Source organism: Enhydra lutris, unplaced genomic scaffold (genome assembly GCF_002288905.1).
Source record: "Enhydra lutris kenyoni isolate GAN:26980312 unplaced genomic scaffold, ASM228890v2 scaffoldscaffold46, whole genome shotgun sequence".
Taxonomy (NCBI): Eukaryota; Metazoa; Chordata; class Mammalia; order Carnivora; family Mustelidae; genus Enhydra; species Enhydra lutris.
The window spans coordinates 17,292,665-17,314,343 of record NW_019154130.1 but is presented as its reverse complement, the minus strand read 5'-3'; the positions used below and the strand labels follow the sequence as shown (position 1 = coordinate 17,314,343).

Below are 21,679 nucleotides of genomic sequence, written 5' to 3'. Positions count from 1 at the left end.
GGGTTGTTCTGTTTTCTCCGTTCTCTCTGGCAGTCAGGACTAAATGCCAGCGAGCCTGTTTTTTGAGCAGCAAGTTTCCAGGCTCCATTTTAACAGTGTCCTTACAGTGACATTACCTTGTAAACAAGACAGTTACAGTTGAATCACGGTTAATTTTATATTAGTTACAACTTTAGTTCCCTGATTTGGAACTACACTCTGTCTCCTGGAATGATGAGAAACTCGGGAACCTGCCTCCTCAGTCTGAGCAGCACTTTCATAAACCACCTAATTAATTTGCCCAGATTTGGTGAGTGACCCTGAGAGATGCTGAAATGCCTCTGTGCAGTTGATGGTAGGCCCTCTGTCTGGTTGATAACTTGCTCTGTGATGTTTACATTAGTGTGACTATAATATTGGGATTTCTGTCATTTTCTTTTAGTCTTTAAATGGCTAAACCCAAAACTCCTCCCAGTGGATTTTAGGGAAAAAAATTTTTTTAAGCCTGAAGAAAAGTTATTTGCTTCTATTGATAGACAATGTGGAGCTTATACTGAAAACAATCAGTAACCAGCACAGTGTTGAGAGTCAAGACAATGACCAGCCAGACTATGACAGTGTGGCCTCAGATGAAGACACAGATCTGGAAGCTACTGCAAGCAAAGCAAACAGGCAGAAGGTGAGGTGACACATTGCACACAGAAAGGGAGAATATGTTTCTTCTTGGAATCTTTCCTCCTGCAAAATCGTCTTATTTGTAAACCACTGTGAAAAGTGCTCTGGAGGTAAAGTTGGGTTTACTTCTAGCTGGGGCCAGCAAGGTAAATCGTTTTAAAATAGGGGGTCCTGTGTCCCTAAGTTGATTGCTGAATCACAGTCCTACCTCGGTTGTGATTTATAAAACTTGCGAGGGGGGGCTGATGTGTTTTATTCCCTCAGCAAATGTATGTCAAGTAACTTCTCTGGATCATACTCTCCCAAATGAGGCCCAGTCCCTTTCCTGTGAGGCCGCCCCCTGCCGTTAGGAGAGAGAACTGCAGTCAGTGGTACAAAGTGATACATGTCATAAGAAACAAATGGAAGCCAGGGGTAGGGGTGTGAGAGGACACCCAGCTTGTTGGCAAGGACAAGTGTTTAGGGGCACTGTGTAAGTGTCTTGTGAACATGTGCCTTAAAGGATGCATGGGATTAGGTATGTGGGGAGGCAGGGGAGGGTGATCTAGGCAGAGAGAAGGTGAAGGAGGATGTCTTGCAGAACCTGCTCTTGGTAGAGACAGCCTAAAAGGACTGGGACACACAACTGTAGCAGAGGGCAGGGGTCACACCATGGAGGAACATGACCTCAGATGGAAGAGTCCTCACCTTGGCAGGCAGTGTAGAGCCCAGGAAACTCTTAGGCAGGGCAGGGGGGCAATAGTCAGCAATTTGGGTTCCTCTTTTTGGGGAGGACGGTTCTTGCTAGGTCAGAGAGCAAAGGATGGAAACCCCATTAGGGTACTGCTGAAGAGGCCGCCGTGGAGCCCATGCTGAGAGGGTCCAGATGGAAGGGAAGTCACAGTAGCCAAGGGAGTGTGGACCCAAGGAGAAGGCAGCGGAGGCCTGCTGGTCCACCTGCTGCTGAGTCCCCAAGACCTTGCCCCAGATCTCGCCCCAGAGGAGCTCAGCAAACGTTTGAGAATGGACAAACACAGATAAACAGGTCTCAGCAATAAGTTCGAATGTTTGAAGCGGGAACGTAGACCTACAGAAGATGTGTCCAGAGCTGTCCAGCTCACACGACTACAAGAAGGGTAGTGCCATCAGTAGATACAGGGAATGCAGAGGGGACAGCAAGAGTCACTTGTCCCATCTGATACGCCTCTGCCCAGCGTCCCCAGAAGCACCAGATTCAGACCAAAAGCCAGAGTCATGTTGGGATCCTACCAGCTGGCGTCCTCTCTGCCTTGCACACCTGCTCCCTCTGGCTAAGCTCTGCTACTGGCTAGAACATTCCTCCAGACAGCCACTGGACTGATGTCCTTCCAGCTGTTATTCATATCTCACCTACCCAAAGGCTTATCACACCTGTCTCATTAAAAGGCACCCACCTTCACCCCTAATTGCCTCCCCAGCCCCTCACCTTGCTCCATTTTCTCTGTTTTCCACAGCACTTGTCATCTGCTGTCATACTAGATAGTCACTTATTTTTATTTTGTCCCTCTCCCACTCTGCTGGGGTATAAACACCATGGAAGCAGTAATATTTGTCTATTTTCTTTTTTTATATATCCCAAGTCCCTAGAATACTGCCTGATGCTCAATACAAATAGGTTGGAATGAAGGAATTACTGAAAGAATGTATTGGAAAAAGGAATGAGCAAGAGAAAGGCAGGCAGGCAATACAAGACAGATGCTCCGAGAGTCCTCATCAGACTAGATTTGTGGCCACACTCCCTGTTCTGTTAGAAAATACTGACTCTGATATTTTTCAGATATTATAGTAACCCTACCTTTATGTTTTATTTTTGTGTTCCTCCCAGAAGCCTTGATTTGCTTTGATTAACTTTGCAGTCCAGCTGGCATGGTCAGAATTTAAAATTCTTTAGCTGTGAGTCTTGCATGTTATCGTCATCTCAGATTGTGAACATTTTCCCCAATTTATTTTTAGAGCCTAGATTCAGATTTATCAGATGGACCAGTCACTGTGCAGGAATTTATGGAGGTCAAAAACGCTCTAGTGGCTTCTGAGGCCAAGATACAACAGCTAATGAAGGTGAATAACAACTTGAGTGACGAGCTGAGAATTATGCAGAAAAAGGTAACATGTTAATAAATGCCAGGATGATTGACTCTTTAACCCCGTAGTATAAGGAAGACTCCCAGGCACAATGCTGGTGGGCAGAGGGAAGAAAAGCAGTTATTGTAACAGACCTAAAAACCTTTGGGCCAAGCTTTTTGGAAGCAGTATGTATTTGGGTATTTCAGATGAAGTGGTTTTGATTAGAAATAAGTCGAGAGTGAGTTTCCCAGGCACTTGAACCTAGTTGCGGCCACCCTTGCACTGCTCCGTGCTTCCTGGGAATGTGGATGCCCCTCATGGATGCACGCCATTCTATTGCTCATTCTAAAGAACCACACCATGAAGACAGAGCAGGCAGAAGCCCTTCTCAGCGCTCCGCGCAGAGGGTGCCATCCCTGCTCACTCATATTCTGTTGTTACCCACCCAGCTCTGGCAGCTTTGTCCCCACATCCCCAGTACTTACTAATTTAGGATATCCTCAGAGCCTAGAGCAGGGCCTGCCATGGGGTAGGGACTCCATAAATATAAGAAAACATTTTTGTTTGCACTGGCGAGAGCTGTACACTCGTAAGAGACAATCCCAATTGCCTGGCATGTTCTCGTTCACTGCCTTTTGGGAGAGTCAGAAATACATGAATATATTAGCCCCTAAAAGGAGCATGGCTACTAGTAGCAAGGAGTATGCTTAAAGGGGGATTATGTGTGCAACTCTTTATGAGAAGGCTGTCCCTGTCAGATTTTGTGCACTTCCCTTAAATAGAAACAAAACAAAGTATGTATCTGTGTCTTAATTCTGCCATTTGAAGAGTAATGTTTCAGAATCATTATCAGGAACAGAGGACAAGGTGCACTCCCTGTGTGGCTGGGCCTTCCCAGTCATGTCCCCTAAAGGAAGCCCGAGGAACTAGAAGAAGGAGGTCTGTCCCCTCTGCCTGTCAGGGAAGGACACTGCAGTACACTCTCACTTGGGGCTTGGTCTAGGATTCTTTTGGTGTGGAGTTCTAGATCTTTTTTTTTTTTTTTTAGATAAATGGCCCCAAACCTGTAATACTGCCTGAAGATCAACCAGATTTTAATTCACCCTTTGTTCTGGGCCAGCCTGGCCCTATCAAGGGCTGGTGTGCAACCGTGAACAGGGTAGACCAAGAGCCCTTCTGCTGTATCATACAGGGCTTGCACTTCTGTCTTTTCTGAAATATCTTTTGTTTAATGAATTACAGTTTGTCCCATTAATTGAACTAATAATTTTTGTTGAGGTGACTTTTTCTGAAACATGCTGACTTTGCCAGTGTAAATCAGTCTGCTAACCATCACTTTTTTTTTCTTTTTTTTTTTTTTTGGCTATAATGCTCCTTTAGTATTTGTAGAAATTGCCAGAGATAACCTCATATCTCTGAAAGCAAATGGCTTGAGCCTTAAGAAATGTAAAGTGAAATCATTTGCCATTGCTCATGGATTATCTCCTCAATTCTTAGAAATGCTTTTGATTTCTGGAGCTATTGAATTACCTGTAACTTCTCATTTCCTGTTACACTCCTTCCAAACAAACATGTATAGTCTGATTCTTACTAAGATAGCATCAATCAAGTTTATTCTAGGACATCTCTCTAAATACCGAGGACTAAAATTTTTTAAAATCAAGACAAGGAACTTGTGCTCTCAAATACATTCAAGTAAAATCCACCCTGGATATTTTAGAGGCATGACAAGTGTTAAGTTGAAGTTTCAGATTTCAAGGCATTCATTTTTGGATGACAGGGCATTATCTAAAAAACTCTTAAGAGAAGGTTTTTACATAAACAGACAGTCACATGACCAGACATACTGGTCATTCATGGAGGGGCATGGGCGGTTCTGCTCCTCACTTTCTGGACTGTGTCCATTTCCCTTTAGGACATGGGCTCACTAATAAATAGTTTGATAGGCACCTTTTGCTTGTCTCTATCCTGGAATGTAGGAATTTTCAGTGGCTGCTTGTCACTTTGCAGCTGTTCTTTCATTAGGAAATGAGTTGCACATAGAAGTTATACCCCATAAGCCTTTGTGGTGTAGAAGCACTCTGTCATTCCTTAGTGGATCATCCTTGGAAAAAACAGAAGTGAGGGTATTTCTGTGGCAGAGGCAATATAAATCAGACTGTCCTCAAAATTTGGCACTATTACTGTAAAGTATGTAGAATTTGCTTATTTTGCAAAGATGTGTTGGTTTTATTTCAAAGTTAGGTAAAAGTTTTTGTATCTATATAGTTGACAAAGTAGCATGATTTGTATCTGATCTTTCATATTTAACAGTTGCTTGGAAAAGATGCTAATTAATGAAGAGGAGCAGCCACTATTGGTGTATAATTCACAGATCGGTGCTTTCTAAATAAAAATTGAAAGTAACTCCTAACACTGAATGGGTTTGCTATTGAAAAAGTAATGATCTTCTGGTGCAAATACGTTTGCTTGCGGACTTAAGCCTTGGCCCCGGTGGGGAATTTGGTCAGAGTTTACAGTCTCTGTCAAAGAGTAGACAGCTGAACTTACACCACACCCAGCTTATAAAATGTCTTGGAAGATGAAGGAGCACCAGAGGGGAAGGACACTGTGCAGACGGGACTCAGTTAATTGTGTTTCAAATGCCAGACGCTAAGAAGTAACACGATTCCTTGCTGATCCCTTAACTCTAACTCATCAAACACCATGAAGCAGCCTGCATGTGAGGAATGGAAGGAGCAATCAGGGTCTCCAAGTGACAGCCTCTAACTAAAATAGGGTGGTGCCAGGCAGATTAGAATAATTAAAGCTGACCCCGCCAAGGTCGCATTTTTGGGTGACAAAGCCAAAGGAGAGAGGCCAAATATTCCGGCCCTGGCTGAAAGCTGATCGATCACCAGAGGGAAGCAAGCTTGCTACGTGGAGCATTCAGACGAAGCTGTTAACGTAGTTTGATAGGCCTCCAGTTTTCTTTGTGATATGTTAATATAGCAAACGTACCATGATTCGGTTCCCTCTCTTTCTTAAGAAGTTCTAAATTGTTTGGAATATCAAGAGTATTCTGTAATAAAAATTTGTTGATCATAATTTTTCTTGTTGGCTTTTTGGGAAGCAATAGCCCATCTGATTTTTCATAAGCTGAACTTCACTGTCTTTCTTGCTTTGCAAAGCAACTCCGGTTATCTTTGTGCTGCTTCCATGGTGTCTGCTGGCATTTTTGGCATTTGCAAATTGCTCAGGGCTCATTTGAAAAGCAGCTTACCTAAATCTTCATGATCTCAAGCTCTTGCTTGAAACAGCCTTAGAAGAATCCAGAGTCTGGCTTACCTGCAAACATTTCCCAGGCCCACCATGACCAGTTTTTAAGTGGTTAGACATTTTGTTTTTAAAAAGTCCAAACTGTAACTTTTCTGCAATGAGAAATCAAGCCTGTTTAATTTGCTTGAGTGATAAAGTGAGTTGATTGTGTGTCACTCATTCTAGGAGAGCGAGCTCTTGTTTGTAGTTGCCTATAACTTTCAACCCAGCTAGCTGTTACTGTTCTTACTGTTTAAAGCTGGTAGTTGTATGCGTTTACTTGGTGTTTGCTTTTTCTGCTTGCTATAGAAAAACACCGTCCCACTGCCAAACATTTCTTTCAGCTTCAAACACTCCAGAGTGAAAATTCGAACCTCAGGAAACAGGCCACAACCAATATTTATCAGGTGCAAACTGGTTCTGAGTACACAGACACTTCAAACCACTCTTCCTTAAAGCGACGTCCGTCTGCCCGGGGCAGTAGGCCCATGTCCATGTACGAGACGGGATCAGGTCAGAAACCATATCTCCCAATGGGAGAAGTGAACCACCCCGAAGAGAGCAGGACGAGACTCCAGCCTTTCCCTGCGCACGTAAGTAACACCACCGGCGCTTACGCTCTTCACTCTCGGTCCAGCCTGACTCCTGCATTCCCTCTTCTGAACCTGCAGATCCCTGTGTTTCTGCTTTGCCAAATTGGGCTAGGAGAGTTATCCTTGTGTTTGCTGTATTAACATGTCAACAGATGCTCATTATACTCCCGCAAGCAGACAGGGCCATTGGCTGAAAGTTTTCCAGCAAGGTTCAGGTTCTGGTTCCTGTTCAGCACTGCAACCCCCCCCAAAACTTTTCTCCCTCATATCCATATCTTTCCCAGCCAGCCAGTACTGTAACTTCTTTTGTAACAAACTTTCTTCCCCATTTCTGAAACCTAAAACAAATGGTAAAGGTCACCAGCAAAAGGAAGTGCCATCTTCTTTGATGTAGACAGATAGGTGCCCCTCTGTGAAATGGAGCCCTTAGAATTCAGCGTGCCTTCTCTGCTCCCTCCCAGTGGGGCAGGTGGTGTGTGTGGCCTGGACGTGCAGGGTAGGTCTGGAAGCCTCCGCGCCTCCTCAGCCTCTCGGCGTATGATCAGCCTGCCTGCTTAGCTTCTGCATCCCCCTTCTCCCCTTCATGGAGAAAATGTTGCTGTGTCATTTCATAAAAGGGAAATGTAAAACCTCTATACCAATTTTACAAGTATTGTATGCCAAAGATTGCATTCTGTAACAGGCTGCGCTCTAACCACCTTGTTCTACAGTGGAATAACTATTGTGTTTTGAGGTTGTCAAATGTTACATTTCTTTTGGATTAATTTGTTTTAAAAACCCATGTTTTGACAAAATGTTACAGCCCTTTAGAACTTTGTTTTTTTCAGAGAGTAAGATTTATCTTTCATGAACGTGAAAGTTGTTATTTCTTTAGTCAAATTTTATAGGAGTCTCCAAGAAGTTTCGAGTAAATGCAGAGTAAAGGATATGGTCTAGTAAATTAAGCCCTAGTTTAATTTTGTCAGGCTTAAGTGCAATAAAATTTCAGTGTTGTTGTAGTTGGGTGGTGGTGGTGGGGTCTCTTCAGCTTTTTAAGTTGTTTGGGCTAAAACATTCTAAGGCAATTGATTTGATACGTTTGGTGTAATGGAAATGCCATCAAACTAACTTAATCTTATTTTTGTATAACTGAAAACAAAAATTAGGAAAAGCAACTTTGTCACTTTTCACAGTATCCTTTTTTATTTTAGAAACATTTAGAATGCAATGTTATTTTATTGCTAAAGTTCTGTATCTGTACTGAAGAATAGATTAATAACCTATACCAACTGAACCATTCATATAGTTTCTTACTTCAAGTATATCTTGATTAAAAAACAAATATTCATTTAAGGCTATCCATTAAAAAAAACTGACAAAATGAACATTTTAGGCTAGATGTTATCTTTTCTTTTATGGAAAAGTAGCTTTGTAAATTCCAAGTAATTTCTGGGAGGCATCTCACTAAAGGAGTAAACATTTCTGGGGACCTGTCGTCAGTTAGCATGGCAGTGAGCCTGCTTGTCACAGAAATTTCAGCATTGATATCACACAGTGAGTTACTTTTTAGGATTCTTTTACTGGGAAGCCCTGGCCTGAAGCCAGGGTAGGTGGTAGGGTTTTTTGTTTGTTTTGTATTTTCCCGAGTGTTTTTTTTTTTCCCCTTCCAGATCGGGAGGAGTGCGCTTGTGACCTCCTCTTCGTCTCTGCCTTCCTTCCCCTCCACACTTTCCTGGTCGAGGGATGAAAGCGCCCGAAGGGTTAAGTACACTCTGACCGGTCTGCTCTCTGGAGGAGGGGCAGTGCTCCTGGGCGCTTTGTGCTTCTCCTGGCCCTCCACTAACTGCCCTTCTGTCCTGCATGAGGCAGTACTTCCCCCAGGTGTCTCATCACAGCGGCCCAAGGGCACATGTGTGCGTGCACACACACACACACACACACACATACACACGCATGCATGTCTGTAGGCGGCGGTCTCCCTTTTCTCTAACTCCATGTTGCTCAATTTCACTTAATATTAACAAAGTTTGTAATTTGCCCTATAACATTTATTCAGAACATACTGTCTCTTTAAACAATCAGAAAATTAGCTGGCTGCTGGTTAAATATTGTAACAGGGTAATTGTGTCAAATTTGTCGAGAGTAACAGTTATCAGATTAACATTGGGATACTTGGGCTAACTAAAACACTAAGACCTCATGCTTTATTATTTTTTTATTTCTTTGCCTGTTGACATTTTTTATGTCCATGCCATACCTGACATACCCAGGTTTTGCAGTCCCTGTGTCCTGCATCAGAATTGCAACACGGGGCAGCTTTGGAGGTGTAGGCAGCTGTTAGTATGGAGCTCATCACTTACTGAGTTGGTCAAGTCCAGCTTGTAAATCATACATCATTTGTGTATGTATGATGTATGATTTACATTCCCTATAACAGTATGTGATCCAGGTAAGCCCCTTTTGGAGTAGCCAGACAATCACATTTATTAAGCATTTCCTCTATACCCAACCTTTTGGTAAGTCGAAGTATCCTAGGAACTTGAATGACATTCCTGCTCCCAAAAGCATTGTCAGTTTAAAGAATCCTTTCCTGTGGCACCTGGCTGGCTGAGTCGGTTAAGCATCCAACCTTTGATCTCAGGTCTTGATCTCAGGGTTGTGAGTTCAAGCCCTGCACTGGGCTCCAAGCTGAATGTGGAGCCTACTTTAAAAAAAAAAAAATCTTTTCCTACACAAAGAGTGCATGATGTCAAGCTGGAAAACAGTGGGGAGAGTGTACAGGCTTTGAAGATGTGCATTCAGGTCATGACACACTTTCTTTAACAGAAGGGTTAACTGGAGAGGAGGGAAGGTGGCTGTGGGTGACGCAGTACCCTCCCAGACAGGGTGGGGTTTGCACTAGGCTTTTTTCCATTCCTTCCACATCAGTAGGAATGACAGAGAGTCTTTCTTCCCCACCACCAGTGCCATATGGCTCATTGAGGCCCTTTCAACACTTGGTAATCTATTAAAAGGAATTCTTGTATTGGTCTTCTGAAGAGTTCAGAAATTAAATTGCAATGTTTTTATTGTAATTTTTCAGTTAACTGAGGGACAGTTAAATAGAAATGAAACAACTCATTTGAAATTTTGCTAATAAGGGTTAAGTAAATCTCTTTTGCCCACTGTGAAATTTGTTTTAAAAAAATTTACCTTCTTTGGTAGTTTGGAAAATCCATACACAGCTGCTTGCTGAGACAGTTTTATACAAGATTAACAGTTACGTCATTTATACTGATAATTTTTTTAATTAATTTATTTATTTGACAGAGATCACAAGCAGGCAGAGAGGCAGGCAGAGAGTGGGTTGGGAAGCAGGCTCCCTGCAGAGCAGAGAGCCCAATGCAGGGCTCGATCCCAGGACCCTGAGATCATGTCCTGACCTGAAGGCAGAGGCTTAACCCACTGAGCCACCCAGGCGCCCCTATACTGATAATCTTGATTGTTCCTGACAGCTTCATCATGAGTTTAAGCTATTATGGTATTCAGAGAAAACTGCACATCTATTCAGTAAACTAAACCAGCACCAGCTATAAGGTAACTTTTCTATTAACAGCTTTGAGAGAGCAGCACTTTAACTAATAGGTCTTAATCTTAGCTCTGCATGTTTATAATCGTTTTTATATAATTAAATGCTGGCTAATTTGAAATCCTGTACCTTGCTTTTGTTGACAACGATGAAAGACTGTGAGTAGCTGATTTCCCAGATGGTTATTGCTATATGTTGTTTTCTGTGCTTGAGGAACATTTCCTGAGTACTTGTTGGATATATGAGTTGTTAACTCTTCTAAAATGTTTGAATGAAACCTGGTACTTTAATCATTGCGGGGTAATGCATTTGATTTGTAATTATCACATTTACACCAAGGAAAGCAGAAAGATTGATTATAAAAATGTGAGATTTTTCTGGGTTTAATTCTGTTTTCTAGATTTTTCCACTGGAGCAGCTCTGGATGAATTTTCTAGAATAATTATTTAAATGCAAGTTTTTTACATTTCATTTTTGTATGTGTATGTGTGTATGTACACACACACACACACATCCACATACACTCATCCACATGTATGTGCATGTGTATATTTAAACTAAAGGAAATAAGCATTCCCTGTGAAAGGTAAGATGGGGTATTTTTGTTTATTTTGGATCACCTCTAGAAGAGCCTGCTTTCCCTATTCCTGCACAGGGTACATGCCTAGCTTGGGTCTTCCAGCTACACTTCTAGTATCCAGTAACTGACTGATGGATTCATAAAGCCAGGTCAGAATAAGGCACCTGGTAGAACAGAACTGCTTACTGATAGGAGAGGAAAACTCAGGGATCTGGAAGGTTGTCGTAGATTTTATAGAGTAGCTTTACAGACTCTCCACATGGCTCCAAGCCAACACTTTAAATCATTTGCCAGATGAATTTGAGTAGATAGAGCATGAGCTCACATTGAATTTTAGTAGGAACCCGGCAAGCATCTTATATTAGAGAACCAAATAGGAACACTCAAATATGGGAAAACCTCAGCATACAGTGGAAGGGTGTCTTTGCCCTGGGAGGGGAAAAGGAGGCCATGGGGAGAGTAAAGCGAAATGCGGCATGAATAAGTCTTTCCCCACCCTGGGGCGGGCAGCCTTGCCAGTCTGCATCGGGCCTTCGGAGGGCCAAGCAGCATTACCAGCAAGGAGCAGATAATTAGACTTCATATAGACTCTTAAACTGGCTTACTCTACACTAGCCATTCTTTTGGATGAAGATACAAAGTCTCCATAGGTTTGAACAAGGGTCTTAATTTACAGCCGTATCTTTAGCCATATTTATTGCAGCATCAATAAAATTCCTTAGTCACATGTTTCAATTAACTTGGATTAAATTCAAGGTGTAAAGGTAGAAATAGCTCATATTTGTATTTTGCAAAGTAATTCGTTAGGTTTTGAATCAGATTCCACTGACTTCTGTTCTAGAGGATGAAATTCCCAAACATTGTGGATAAAATAAATACTGAGGGAAAATCATTTTTATAACACTCCAGAACTAACATAGCCCCCTTCAAGGGAATGTAATGTGGTGCCCTCCAAATTTGGTCACCCTGGAAGACCTATGCTTCACTGTGCTGACGTTTGCCCAAAACATTTTTAGGATTCCTCTATGGAATCTGTGTCTCATTTTTGAAACTCCACAATTGCATCAAATATTTGTATTCTAAGGGATAGATGTTTTGGGAAACATAAAAGTGGTTGGAAACCAAGTGTCATGCTGGATTAATCCATTTTGGTTCACAAACAACATGCAACAGTAATACCAGTTTTCTTGTGTGGCTCATACCAACTGTCTCTGAGGGCAGTTCTTGGAGAGCCCTAAGTGTTCTGAGCAATGACAATCCTCAGGGCCCCAGGCATGGAATACTGGAGTTAGTAGGAGACGGGACCTAGGTTCTTGGTGCTGGTTTTCTGCCGATTCTGTGGCCTTGGTGTTGTCCCCTAGGTCTTGAGTATGTAAGTGCTAGCCTGTGTGCATTGTATTTTGGTTAAACTCCATACTCCTTAGAGAACTAAATATAGTTTGTTGCCTCACATGTCTGCGTTAGTTTATACCAGGGATCTGTTTATGGAGTTGCCACTGAGCTAAGAAGAAAATGGTGCCAAGAAGGAGAGAAATCATTTCTGGATCTACTATTCAGCTTCTACTAAATTTTCAATAAAGGGTTGATACCTGTCCCAAGTGAGATCTGGGGCCTGAAGGCCATGTAGCCTAATAGGTAATGATTCCTAGGCAAGGCTCCCAAATGTCTCATGCTTGAAACATAACAGGTGTTGCCTTTCTCTCTTGCAGGCATCCAGGCTGGAGAAGCAGAACAGCACGCCTGAAAGTGACTACGACAACACCCCCAATGACACGGACCCAGACGACACAGGGTACAGCTGCAGGAGAACTGCCCTGGGGTGGGCTCTCGAACCTGAGACCTAGCAGCCGTGCTCAGGAGATGCACTTTATCCCCCACGTGCCTGCTTTGTATTTTCAGACCCAGGAGGTCATAAAACATGGAGGCATAAGTTCATACTTCAACCTCTTGTCCTGTTATTACCCCAGGGGCCTGGTTTTCTTTTACCAGCATATTATACACATCTCTGAGGCTGTAATGTGCTTAAAATCAGTATTCTTAAGTCAACATGAGGTCACATTCTACGTCGTAGCCCAAGGGATGAGCTGGCTTACGGATGGCTCTGTAACAGCACATCCTTGCTGTTCCACTTGTTTCCTCCCTTTCCCCATCTTTACCCTTTCTCTGAGAGTCATAATTTCCAGCCCCGTGGTAGCATGAAGCAGCTGCCATGTAAGCTGCGGCTGCCTGTTGAGGAAGCAGCCTCACTGTGAGTCTCCTGCCCGACAGGATATAGGAAACCACACAAGCAGCCAGCTCATGCATTCAGCAGGTGCACATGCACTGGCTCCTAGAAGCAGAGAGGCAGCTGAGAAGCACCTGTCACATGTAGCCACTTTCTGATGGTCACAGGTCAGGCAGAAAGGGAAGGCAGAGGAGTATGGTGTGGCAAGGCGACGGCTCAGTACCAGATACAGCAGAACCCCACACAGCCCCAAGCCCCGTCCTCCCCAGCACGGAAGACGTCATCCGGAAAACTGAACAGATCACCAAAAACATACAGGAGCTCTTGAGAGCAGCTCAAGAAAATAAACATGACAGGTAAGGGGGTTTGGAAATCCCACCTGGAAAAGTGCACATGCTCTGAAAGAGATGCTGCTCCATTACCAACAAGGATGGGTTGGGTTTATTTCAGCATGTTGTTATTTTTAAGGTTTTTTGAAAAGTTCAGTTTGTGTAACAGGCTTAAGAACAAATTTGTAAATTTCAGTGGGGTTTTTTTGGTTTTTTACTTGGTATTTTCCATTTTCCATGTTCTTTTGAAAAGTGCATTGGAAACAGATGCCTCTAGAAATAGAATTGCAGCCTAGTTAGGGTTAGTCCTATTCCTGGTGCTGGATATCGAGAGGAAAGAAAGAAGCTTCCTTAGAGTTTGTAGTTGATTCTCCCAACCCCTGTGCTCCCTGTGGTCTCTCTAGCTAGAGCAGAGTTGTCTGATTTAAAAGGTATCCTGACACGAATTTGATTTCTTAGGTCTCCTTTTTGTGCGCGTATGTGTGTGCATGTGTGCAAGCATGTGTGAACATCTAGGAAACAAAGTGGTTTACAGATAAAAGTGAATCTAATTGACACCCAAATAATACTATGCTCCTGAAGTAAGAGGCATCTTACTCTGAGCAGAACCACATCCTGCAGTTTTGTTTTGTTTTATTTTAAGAATTTGTTTGTTTGTTTATTTATTTATATTTGTCAGAGCGAGAGAGCAGGAGTGGGGTGGGAGGAGAGGCAGGTAGAGGGAGAAGCAGGCTCCCCGCTGAGCAAGGATCCGATAAGGGGCTCCATCCCAGCATCGGGGATCATGCCCTGAGCCGAAGGCAGGCGCTTAACCGACTGAGCCCCCCGGGCGGCCCCTGCAGAGTTATTTCTTATGGTGAAGAACGGACTGGCTCTTGTTCGAGCTCAACCTTTTGTTCGCTGAGCACGAATTCTGAGAACTTCTGGTGAGTCGTTCACTGTTCTGGGTGACGTCCTAGTTTCACGTGGCCAGCCGTGTCAAGAGACACTTGTGAAACATGTAACATCCTCCCATTGAGTTTATGAAAGCAACAGAGGTCAGGCACAAGCCCTCACCAATCTCACTGTCTTCTGTAGTCTGCAGAGTGTAAGTTGTTCAAGGAACACTGTGCTCCACCTCCTTGGCCTCCTTGTTCTCTCACTCCACATAAAGATGCACCAGTATCTTTTGTCTTCTCTGTGATCCCAGCACTGCCAGACCAGACTCCCCTTCTCTCCCCTTTCCCTTTTTCCACACCTCTGACTTCCCCCGGGGTCACTTCTTCCACTCAACAGGAGAGGAGTGGACAGCGTTTAGTGAAGGATGAGAGTTGGTCTTCTGGGTGGACTGCTGGAGGTTCCTCGGAGGAAAAGAGGAAGGCTGTTGCTCAGCCTCCTTCCATGAGAATTACATGGCTCTTCATCACCCCCTTCCCAGGCAAGCCTCCCTGTCACACACCCCCATGCCTCACGAGCTCCCTGGGTAAACGTGTCACAGCGCACCGAAGGGCAGTCTTTAACTGACTCCCAATACTGAGATGGCCTCTCTCCTCAGGGCGTTCCCACCAGTCGACAACAGGCTTCACTTTTCATTTACTCTAGTTCAGAAGTGCCACACTGTATTTCAAACAAACCAAAAAATATGTTTACATTGCATTGTTCTCTTTAGTAGTTGTCAGAAATATCTGCCCAGAAGCCATTTTTGGCCTCAGAGACCACAATAAGGTACTTGTTTTTCTTTTTCTTTTTTTTTTTTTTTTTAAGATATACAAACCCATTCAAAAACCTCATGATCTGATTTTTTTAAGAGCATGAGAGAATGATGCAGAGTTTAGTCATTAGTTCACTCTTCTAGTTTAAATCATAATTGATCTAGAGATTTGGTATTTTATGACTTATTCAATGTTCTAAGATCTCTGGTTACTGACATATACAAGACACTTTCTTTATAATTTTGCGTTGTACCGATTAAACCCATGCCTTCTCCTCTTGTTTTCTCCTCTTGTTCATCTGTTGCTTATGCTCATCCCAAGTAGACCAGCAGCCTACACAGATACCTTCAGGCTTCGCCCTGGTCCCTTGAGCCCGGCAAGTTGCCCACAGCTCCTGACCTGGCCTCAGCCTGGTCCCTCCCCTGGGCCTCCAACCCCCACTCCCTGCCTGTTTCTGTCTGTCTCTCATACATGCACACATGCGTGCACAAAGACACAACTCAGGAGTACTACATATTATGCACAAAACCCTTTTTTTGAGGAAGGATAACACCTTGAAGTTGTGAACATGAACTCCCCCGAGTGAGGAGGACGACGACTTTCTCATTTATCTGCATGTGCTTTCTTTTGTGGCTCATTGAGGACTTCCTAAAATATTTTGTACTGAGAGAGTTTTGGGGAGGTGTCCATAAGAAAATTGTCTTCTATGTAGCAGAGGGAAGACTGAATTATATATCTGGGTCAAAATGAAAACTCTAAGCAAAAATCTTTCAGGTGTGAGTCTCTGTTAACGTGTTATTAATGGACATACTAGTTCAAGTAAGATTTGTGGCTGAAACAATGGTTGCCATAGACACAGCCTTTTTCCCTAAGTGTTTGTGTGTCCAGATGGGTTGTCACCCCTTCATTTACAAGGGAAATGACTCCCTCTGCCTTGGCTTTTTTGTTACTCTACGGAGTATGGTTCTAACTGCTCACAAAGGTAAAAGTCAGGATCGCTCATTTGAAGGTATTTCAAGATAATATAAACCACTCTCTTGAAATGTAATGATTTAGTTAAAGTGTAGCCAGTCTTAATTAAAATAGTTTTGAGACTAGATTTCTCACAAAGATGAAATACAGAGGTTGCTTATTAGACAGTGTTTAAGCAGAAGCCAACTTCATGACTTAAAAAATGGGGAAGGAATTTACTTGAGGGCTTTAAGTGCTAAGCTGGTTGCTGAATGAGATTTCATTCCCTGTCTTGGAAAGGAAATTTTAAAACAGCCCCATGGGTGCTTGTGGAAGGCCACACCTGCATATTCACACCATATTTCCTAATATGCTGCAAACAGGCTGCTAGTGAACTTTTCTCGTATCCCATTCCCCCCCACACCCCGGGCTCTATGGGTCAGTTGTTCTGAAACCAGAGCCCTGGCCAGTGGTAGCATGCTGGCTAAGAGCTGCTGCTCTGTCCATCTTCAGCATGTTTTTGTCTCTGGACCTCATAACACATACTATGGGTGGGAGCCTAATATTTTGAAGGTGCAGGAGACCAGCCCCATATGCTGCACATCCCAGTGCCAAGAATAAGAAGCCGAGTGAAGTCCAAGTCTTCATCCCTGCAGTTCTCCTCATCTAAGAAGTTAGAGTCACCAGTCATGAATGAAAAGTGGCCTGCTCTAAAGAAAGGCGTGAATCTGTTGTGTCTCTGATAGCAGGAGAGGCCTGAGGCATGTGGTAAGGGGCCGGGGCTCAGGTGTTGGACAGTCGGGTTTGTGCTCGGCTCTCCTCTCACCGACTGTGGGACCTTGGACACATTCTCTGCTTCTCCAGGCCTCAGTTTCCTCTTTTGAAAAATGGGAACAGAGCTGGCATTCTGTCAGTGCTCCCGAACCCTCAGCTCTCAGCTCTCATCCAGGGGGCCCTTAGGATGCCAGTGGCCGGAGGAAAGGATGAGGACAGGCGGAGTCCATGCACTTTGTCTTCTTAGAGCTTGTCAAGCGGGCAGAGAAAGTGCTGGCTGTACTCCTAGCCCGTTATTACAAGCAAAGTCATGGCAGCTTCATGAGAAAGTGGGTGAGTGATCCAATAAAAGAGCAGACCTCAGTGTTTCGTCTTTACCCAAAGTAAAGCTTTTGATTCCCCAACAGTTGAGATGTGTCTATCAGTTTTAACCAACGTGTGGATGTTGAGGTAGGTGTAAGCGCCACTTTGAATTTTAAGGACTTTTTTCAGTCCTTTAAAGTTCTGTGACCTCGGTGTGGAAGTCATCTCTCTCTCAAGAACTGAGAAAGGTGAAGCATACAAGAACCTAATGACCCCCCGGAAGTGGTGGGACTGCCATCACAGACTGGCTAGCTGGCTGTGGCTTCCCCAGCTAGTTCTGTGTGTTGCCTACATTCCATCCCTGGAGACTGTAGCAGATTGAATGAACTTTCAGGAAAGGATGGGGACCCTGCTCCTATTGGCATGGCATCCACGGGGAGCTGGCGGCAGCCTCAGCCCCTTCTCTGGGGGAATATAAATGGATCATATTCTGGCCCCTGAGTTCTCTCCATCTCTGCAGTACTTCGTGCTTCTGCTGTCTTTGAATAACCTCTTCGATGTTCTTGCAGCTATATCCCCTGCTCAGAGAGGATACACGTGGCCGTTACTGAAATGGCAGCATTATTCCCCAAAGTAAGTCACTTCCTTACTTGGTTCAGACCCTTTTAAATGAACTGAAAGAAATTTCTTCAGGATCCTTGATACTATATTAACCTTTATTTAGCAGAAGTTTTTAAATATGCAAACAGTCATAGGGACCTGGAAATCATTTTGTCCTACATGCATACCAGTGGGCTTTTTTGGTTTTGTTTTGTAAAGATTTATTTATTTATTTGAGAGAGAGAGTGCACATACGCATGTGCGTGAGAGTCGGGAAGGAGGGGCAGAGGGAGAGAATCTCAAGCAGACTCCCCACTGAGTAAGGAGCCTGACTCGGGGCTCGATCCCAGGACCGATCAGATCATGACCTGAGCTGAAACCAAAAGTCAGACACTTAACCAACTGAGCTACTTGGGCACCCCTATGAACATTGGTTTTAATAAGGCAAGACTGTGTGAGCCCCGTGCTGAAAGGCAAAGCAGTAATAGATTAAAATTGTATCTGGAATATCTCACCCGAGCGGGTTACTGTTTTTGAAAAACCAGCTCAGACTAGGGTGTCCTAAAACAGCACTGCGTACATTTTGACATTTGAGTCGGAGCACTTGGGCGTCTCGCACACTGTGGGCCGCCCAGCTTGCCGTGTCCTGAGCACCCCCACTGAGAAAGGGCACAACGAAACTGCATGCCCCATGGAACAGCTTGAGCTGTCCTCACAGGAACGCTTGTCCCTGCGCTTGGGTGTTCACCATGCAGCTCACACAGGCGACTGTGTTCTTCCGTTCAGAAACCCAAGTCTGACACGGTGAGGACTTCCCTGCGCTTGCTGACATCCAGTGCCTACCGACTCCAGTCTGAGTGCAAGAAGACCCTCCCTGGGGAGCCCGGCCCGCCCACAGACATCCAGCTGGTCACGCAGCAGGTCATCCAGTGCGCCTACGACATCGCCAAGGCCGCCAAGCAGCTGGTCACCATCACCACCAAAGAGAACAACAACTGAACAGCTCAGTGCTGGCCCTTGCATTTTCTTGGCTTTTTAAGGTCCACTTTCAAATTGAGACGTGGAATTCAGCCAGTTTTTACAGAAACAAACATTTAATGAAAGTTTAAAACTTTTTTTTAAAAACTCAGTATTATTTTTGCATGTTTTCTAACAAATTTTCGACTATTAATTTAACCCACTTGCCTTATTTTGTGCCTGTTTGCCAGTTTCCTTGCTGATGTTCTGTCGTGCTGTCAGTGACTGTTGTTGAGTTGATGGTCATAGTCCTCCAAATGCATAGTTTCATTGTTTCAGGTTTGTTAGACCTTTTCCATCCCTTTGAAAACTGCCTGTTTAGGGTTAATATTATAAATGAGATTTTTAGTGAAACATTTTCTGGAGAAAGTTGGGTTAAAAAAAAAAAAATCCACCTCATCTATTCCCGAGCAAGCATTGTGCAATAAGTGAATTTTCCAGCCCTGGTTCAAGAATCTCTAAGTTTAGGGGGGGGTCTACAAACACAGATATAGAGAAAGGACTTTGCTCCTCTCTAAAAGTAGTGTGACAGTCTCTCTTGGAAGGAAACAATGAACTGCTCCATTGCTTTTAACTGTTTTATCTTGGTAGATGTTTTTTTATTTGATGTTTCTGTCTGGATCCTCCGTCTCTTTTACCGTCATCCTGAGGTCTCCATGGTGCCATGTGAGCACTCATCCCCCACGTCCCGTGTCATTTGGCTTTGTCCAGGTAGGAGCATGGCCACATTATCACACATGGCTCAGTGCTCTGCCTTCCCACAGGAAACCAGATGTGTCATTCCAAACATGTGGCAAACGTGCCATGTCCCACAAGCCATGACTAATTCTGTGCCACCCCATTCAGATATCACTGCCATAAATTGTGGGAAGAGAAATGACCTACTCCCTGACATGGTAATGTATCTCTCTCCCAGAATTCAGTTCCTTTAACCACTTAAAGTTTCCTCCCACAGCCTGTTTGGCACATCTCATCACCTTTAAGGACTTCTTATAAGGTAAGGTTTATACAATCTGATTTTGTTTCTCCTCCATTACCTCGCTGGTACTTAAAAATTAGACCTCCTCTTTCATAAATTCCTCAGAGGAGTGTGCTCTAGCTGACTGCCAGCTATCCTGAAGCTACAAAAGTACAGGTTTAGGTTCTAGAACATACTGACGTTGGTTTTTAAACTGCTAAGACAACCTTTCTTGCTCTGAATGCTAAAGCATGTCCCTGTCCCTGATTCTTGTGGTGTTTTTGTGGACGGGAGGGGCCAGGCTGCATTGATGGAGATGAATGGAGTGGGCAGGTACAGAGCAGGGCCGCAGGACCGTCGGGGAGCAGTGGCACACCCAGGAGGGACAGCAGCTCCCCAGCTCCACTTGGGCCACCTTGTGGAAAAGTGGGCCAGGGGTTGACAGAGCTTTGGCTTTTTTAAGAGACACCAGAAATATGGATATTTTTTTGCCATTTCTCTATTTATAAATGTTGGCGACGAAACATTCTCACAGCACACAGCGGGGGTGAGCTGAGGTCTCTAGGGGCCAGCTCACAGATTCTGCCGAGGGGTCCTGTCCGCTGCAGTGGGGAGGCCACGCTTGGTTTACTTCCAAGCCTTACGTGTCCCCTGGCCGCCCCTACCCTGTGTCAAGTTGCTGTTAGTCCTCATCTTACCCATACAGTCTGTCCCATAGTGCTTCATTCATACACATGAAGAAGTCAGAGTAATCACAGTTGCCTCAGTACATGCTAAATAAGCCTGTTTTGTCACAGAACTGTTTGACCCACAAATATCTTCATAGCTTGACCGGATGCTGTTGTGAAGGAAGCACCATGATGGTGTTGGTTTACTAAGTCCTGGGGTGTGGATGCTTTTGCCGGATTTTGCTGCACTGAGTAGCCTGGGGAAAGGTCCACATCTCCAAAAGACTCATCCACTTGTCTGCACAATCCTAAGTGCCATGTTCCTGTCGGATGCTGAGGGGACACCTACCTTAAATTAAGTTCCAGCACCATCTGACAACATTGCGTGCTGCACATACTTCGCTGTCCCTCTTCCTTTTTCTGACAAACACCTGCCCTTGCGTTGGGCCCGTGCAGAGGCCTCGGGAAGGGCCGTCTGGAGTCGGTGCCTCAGCCTCCCAGGGAGGACAGGCTTCTAAATAATGAGTCGTCTGGGTGAGGGTGGTGCAGCGGCATCTTTACTGCAACACTCGACAGGTGATGAAAGACCTTGTCTCTGTGCCCCTAGAGAAGGTCAACAAGTGCAGGGACCAGAGAGCATTTCCAATCACAAGAGCACCACAGACGTTTGCTCTGGGAACCCAGTGCCAGGACTCCAGAAAGAAGTTCTGGGTGGAGTGAGATGCCTCCTTTGCTACCCTGCACATTTCCTCAGCCTCTTCTGCGACACAGTCCCGCTGGCAAACCGCACCTTGTCTGGACGGCCATTCACCACCTTTTGCACATGTGTTCCATGCCTTGCACTAACGCCTGCGTTCTCTAAAGTCCTTTTTTTACTCTTCGTTCTCAAATCGCCCCCCGCCCCCGGGCCACAAGCTGATAGGATGGAAGTGCACTTTATGAAATGGACACTTGCCGACCGAGACAGCTCCGCCCTGAAGTCCTCCTCTGCCTCGGAACGCAAATAGTTCTTATTTGCCAAAGAACAGGGAATCGGGCCCAAAGAGCAAATATAGCATTTCGCACAATTGGAACCACAGACGCACACCTCGGGAGTGACTGAAGCTGCAGAACCAAGAGTGAGACGAGCATGTGTCTGTCCACAGCGGCTGTGAGCTCTCCAATCCTAGAGTGTTCCTTCTCTCCCTGTCCCCTGTGAAAGGCACCCTTGTTTTTATGAAAGAAAATGCTGCATAGGAAAAACGAAATGCCTTTCATTCAAATGTGTTCTATCCATGTGACCCATTATTCTGTACCTTTCATGTTTATTGTACATTCTGTTCCTGTAATTATTGTACAACCCTGTAAGCGTTGTAAAATCGTTCTGAAATTTGTGCCTGCTAGTTATACAATAAACAGGCTCTGTAGTATC

At 44.4% G+C, this 21,679-nt stretch overlaps 1 protein-coding gene across 12 annotated transcripts in view; it reads left to right on the top strand.

Moving 5' to 3' along the window:
* The window catches only part of LOC111156367 (GIT ArfGAP 2), a 50,434-nt gene extending 28,755 nt beyond the window's left edge, over positions 1-21,679 (top strand). For 2 of the 12 annotated variants that reach the window (XM_022517182.1, XM_022517181.1), the window contains exons 13-20: positions 516-658; positions 2,626-2,775; positions 6,378-6,626; positions 8,276-8,365; positions 12,463-12,545; positions 13,145-13,333; positions 17,595-17,658; positions 18,412-21,679. In XM_022517182.1, coding sequence (XP_022372890.1) covers positions 516-658; positions 2,626-2,775; positions 6,378-6,626; positions 8,276-8,365; positions 12,463-12,545; positions 13,145-13,333; positions 17,595-17,658; positions 18,412-18,624 — 1,181 coding nt within the window. In that variant the 3' untranslated portion in view covers positions 18,625-21,679. Of the gene's footprint in view, positions 1-515; positions 659-2,625; positions 2,776-5,049; positions 6,627-8,275; positions 8,366-12,462; positions 12,546-13,144; positions 13,334-17,594; positions 17,659-18,411 lie in introns of those variants that run through there. The other 10 variants (XM_022517187.1, XM_022517185.1, XM_022517188.1 and 7 more) reach the window with 8 other exon arrangements.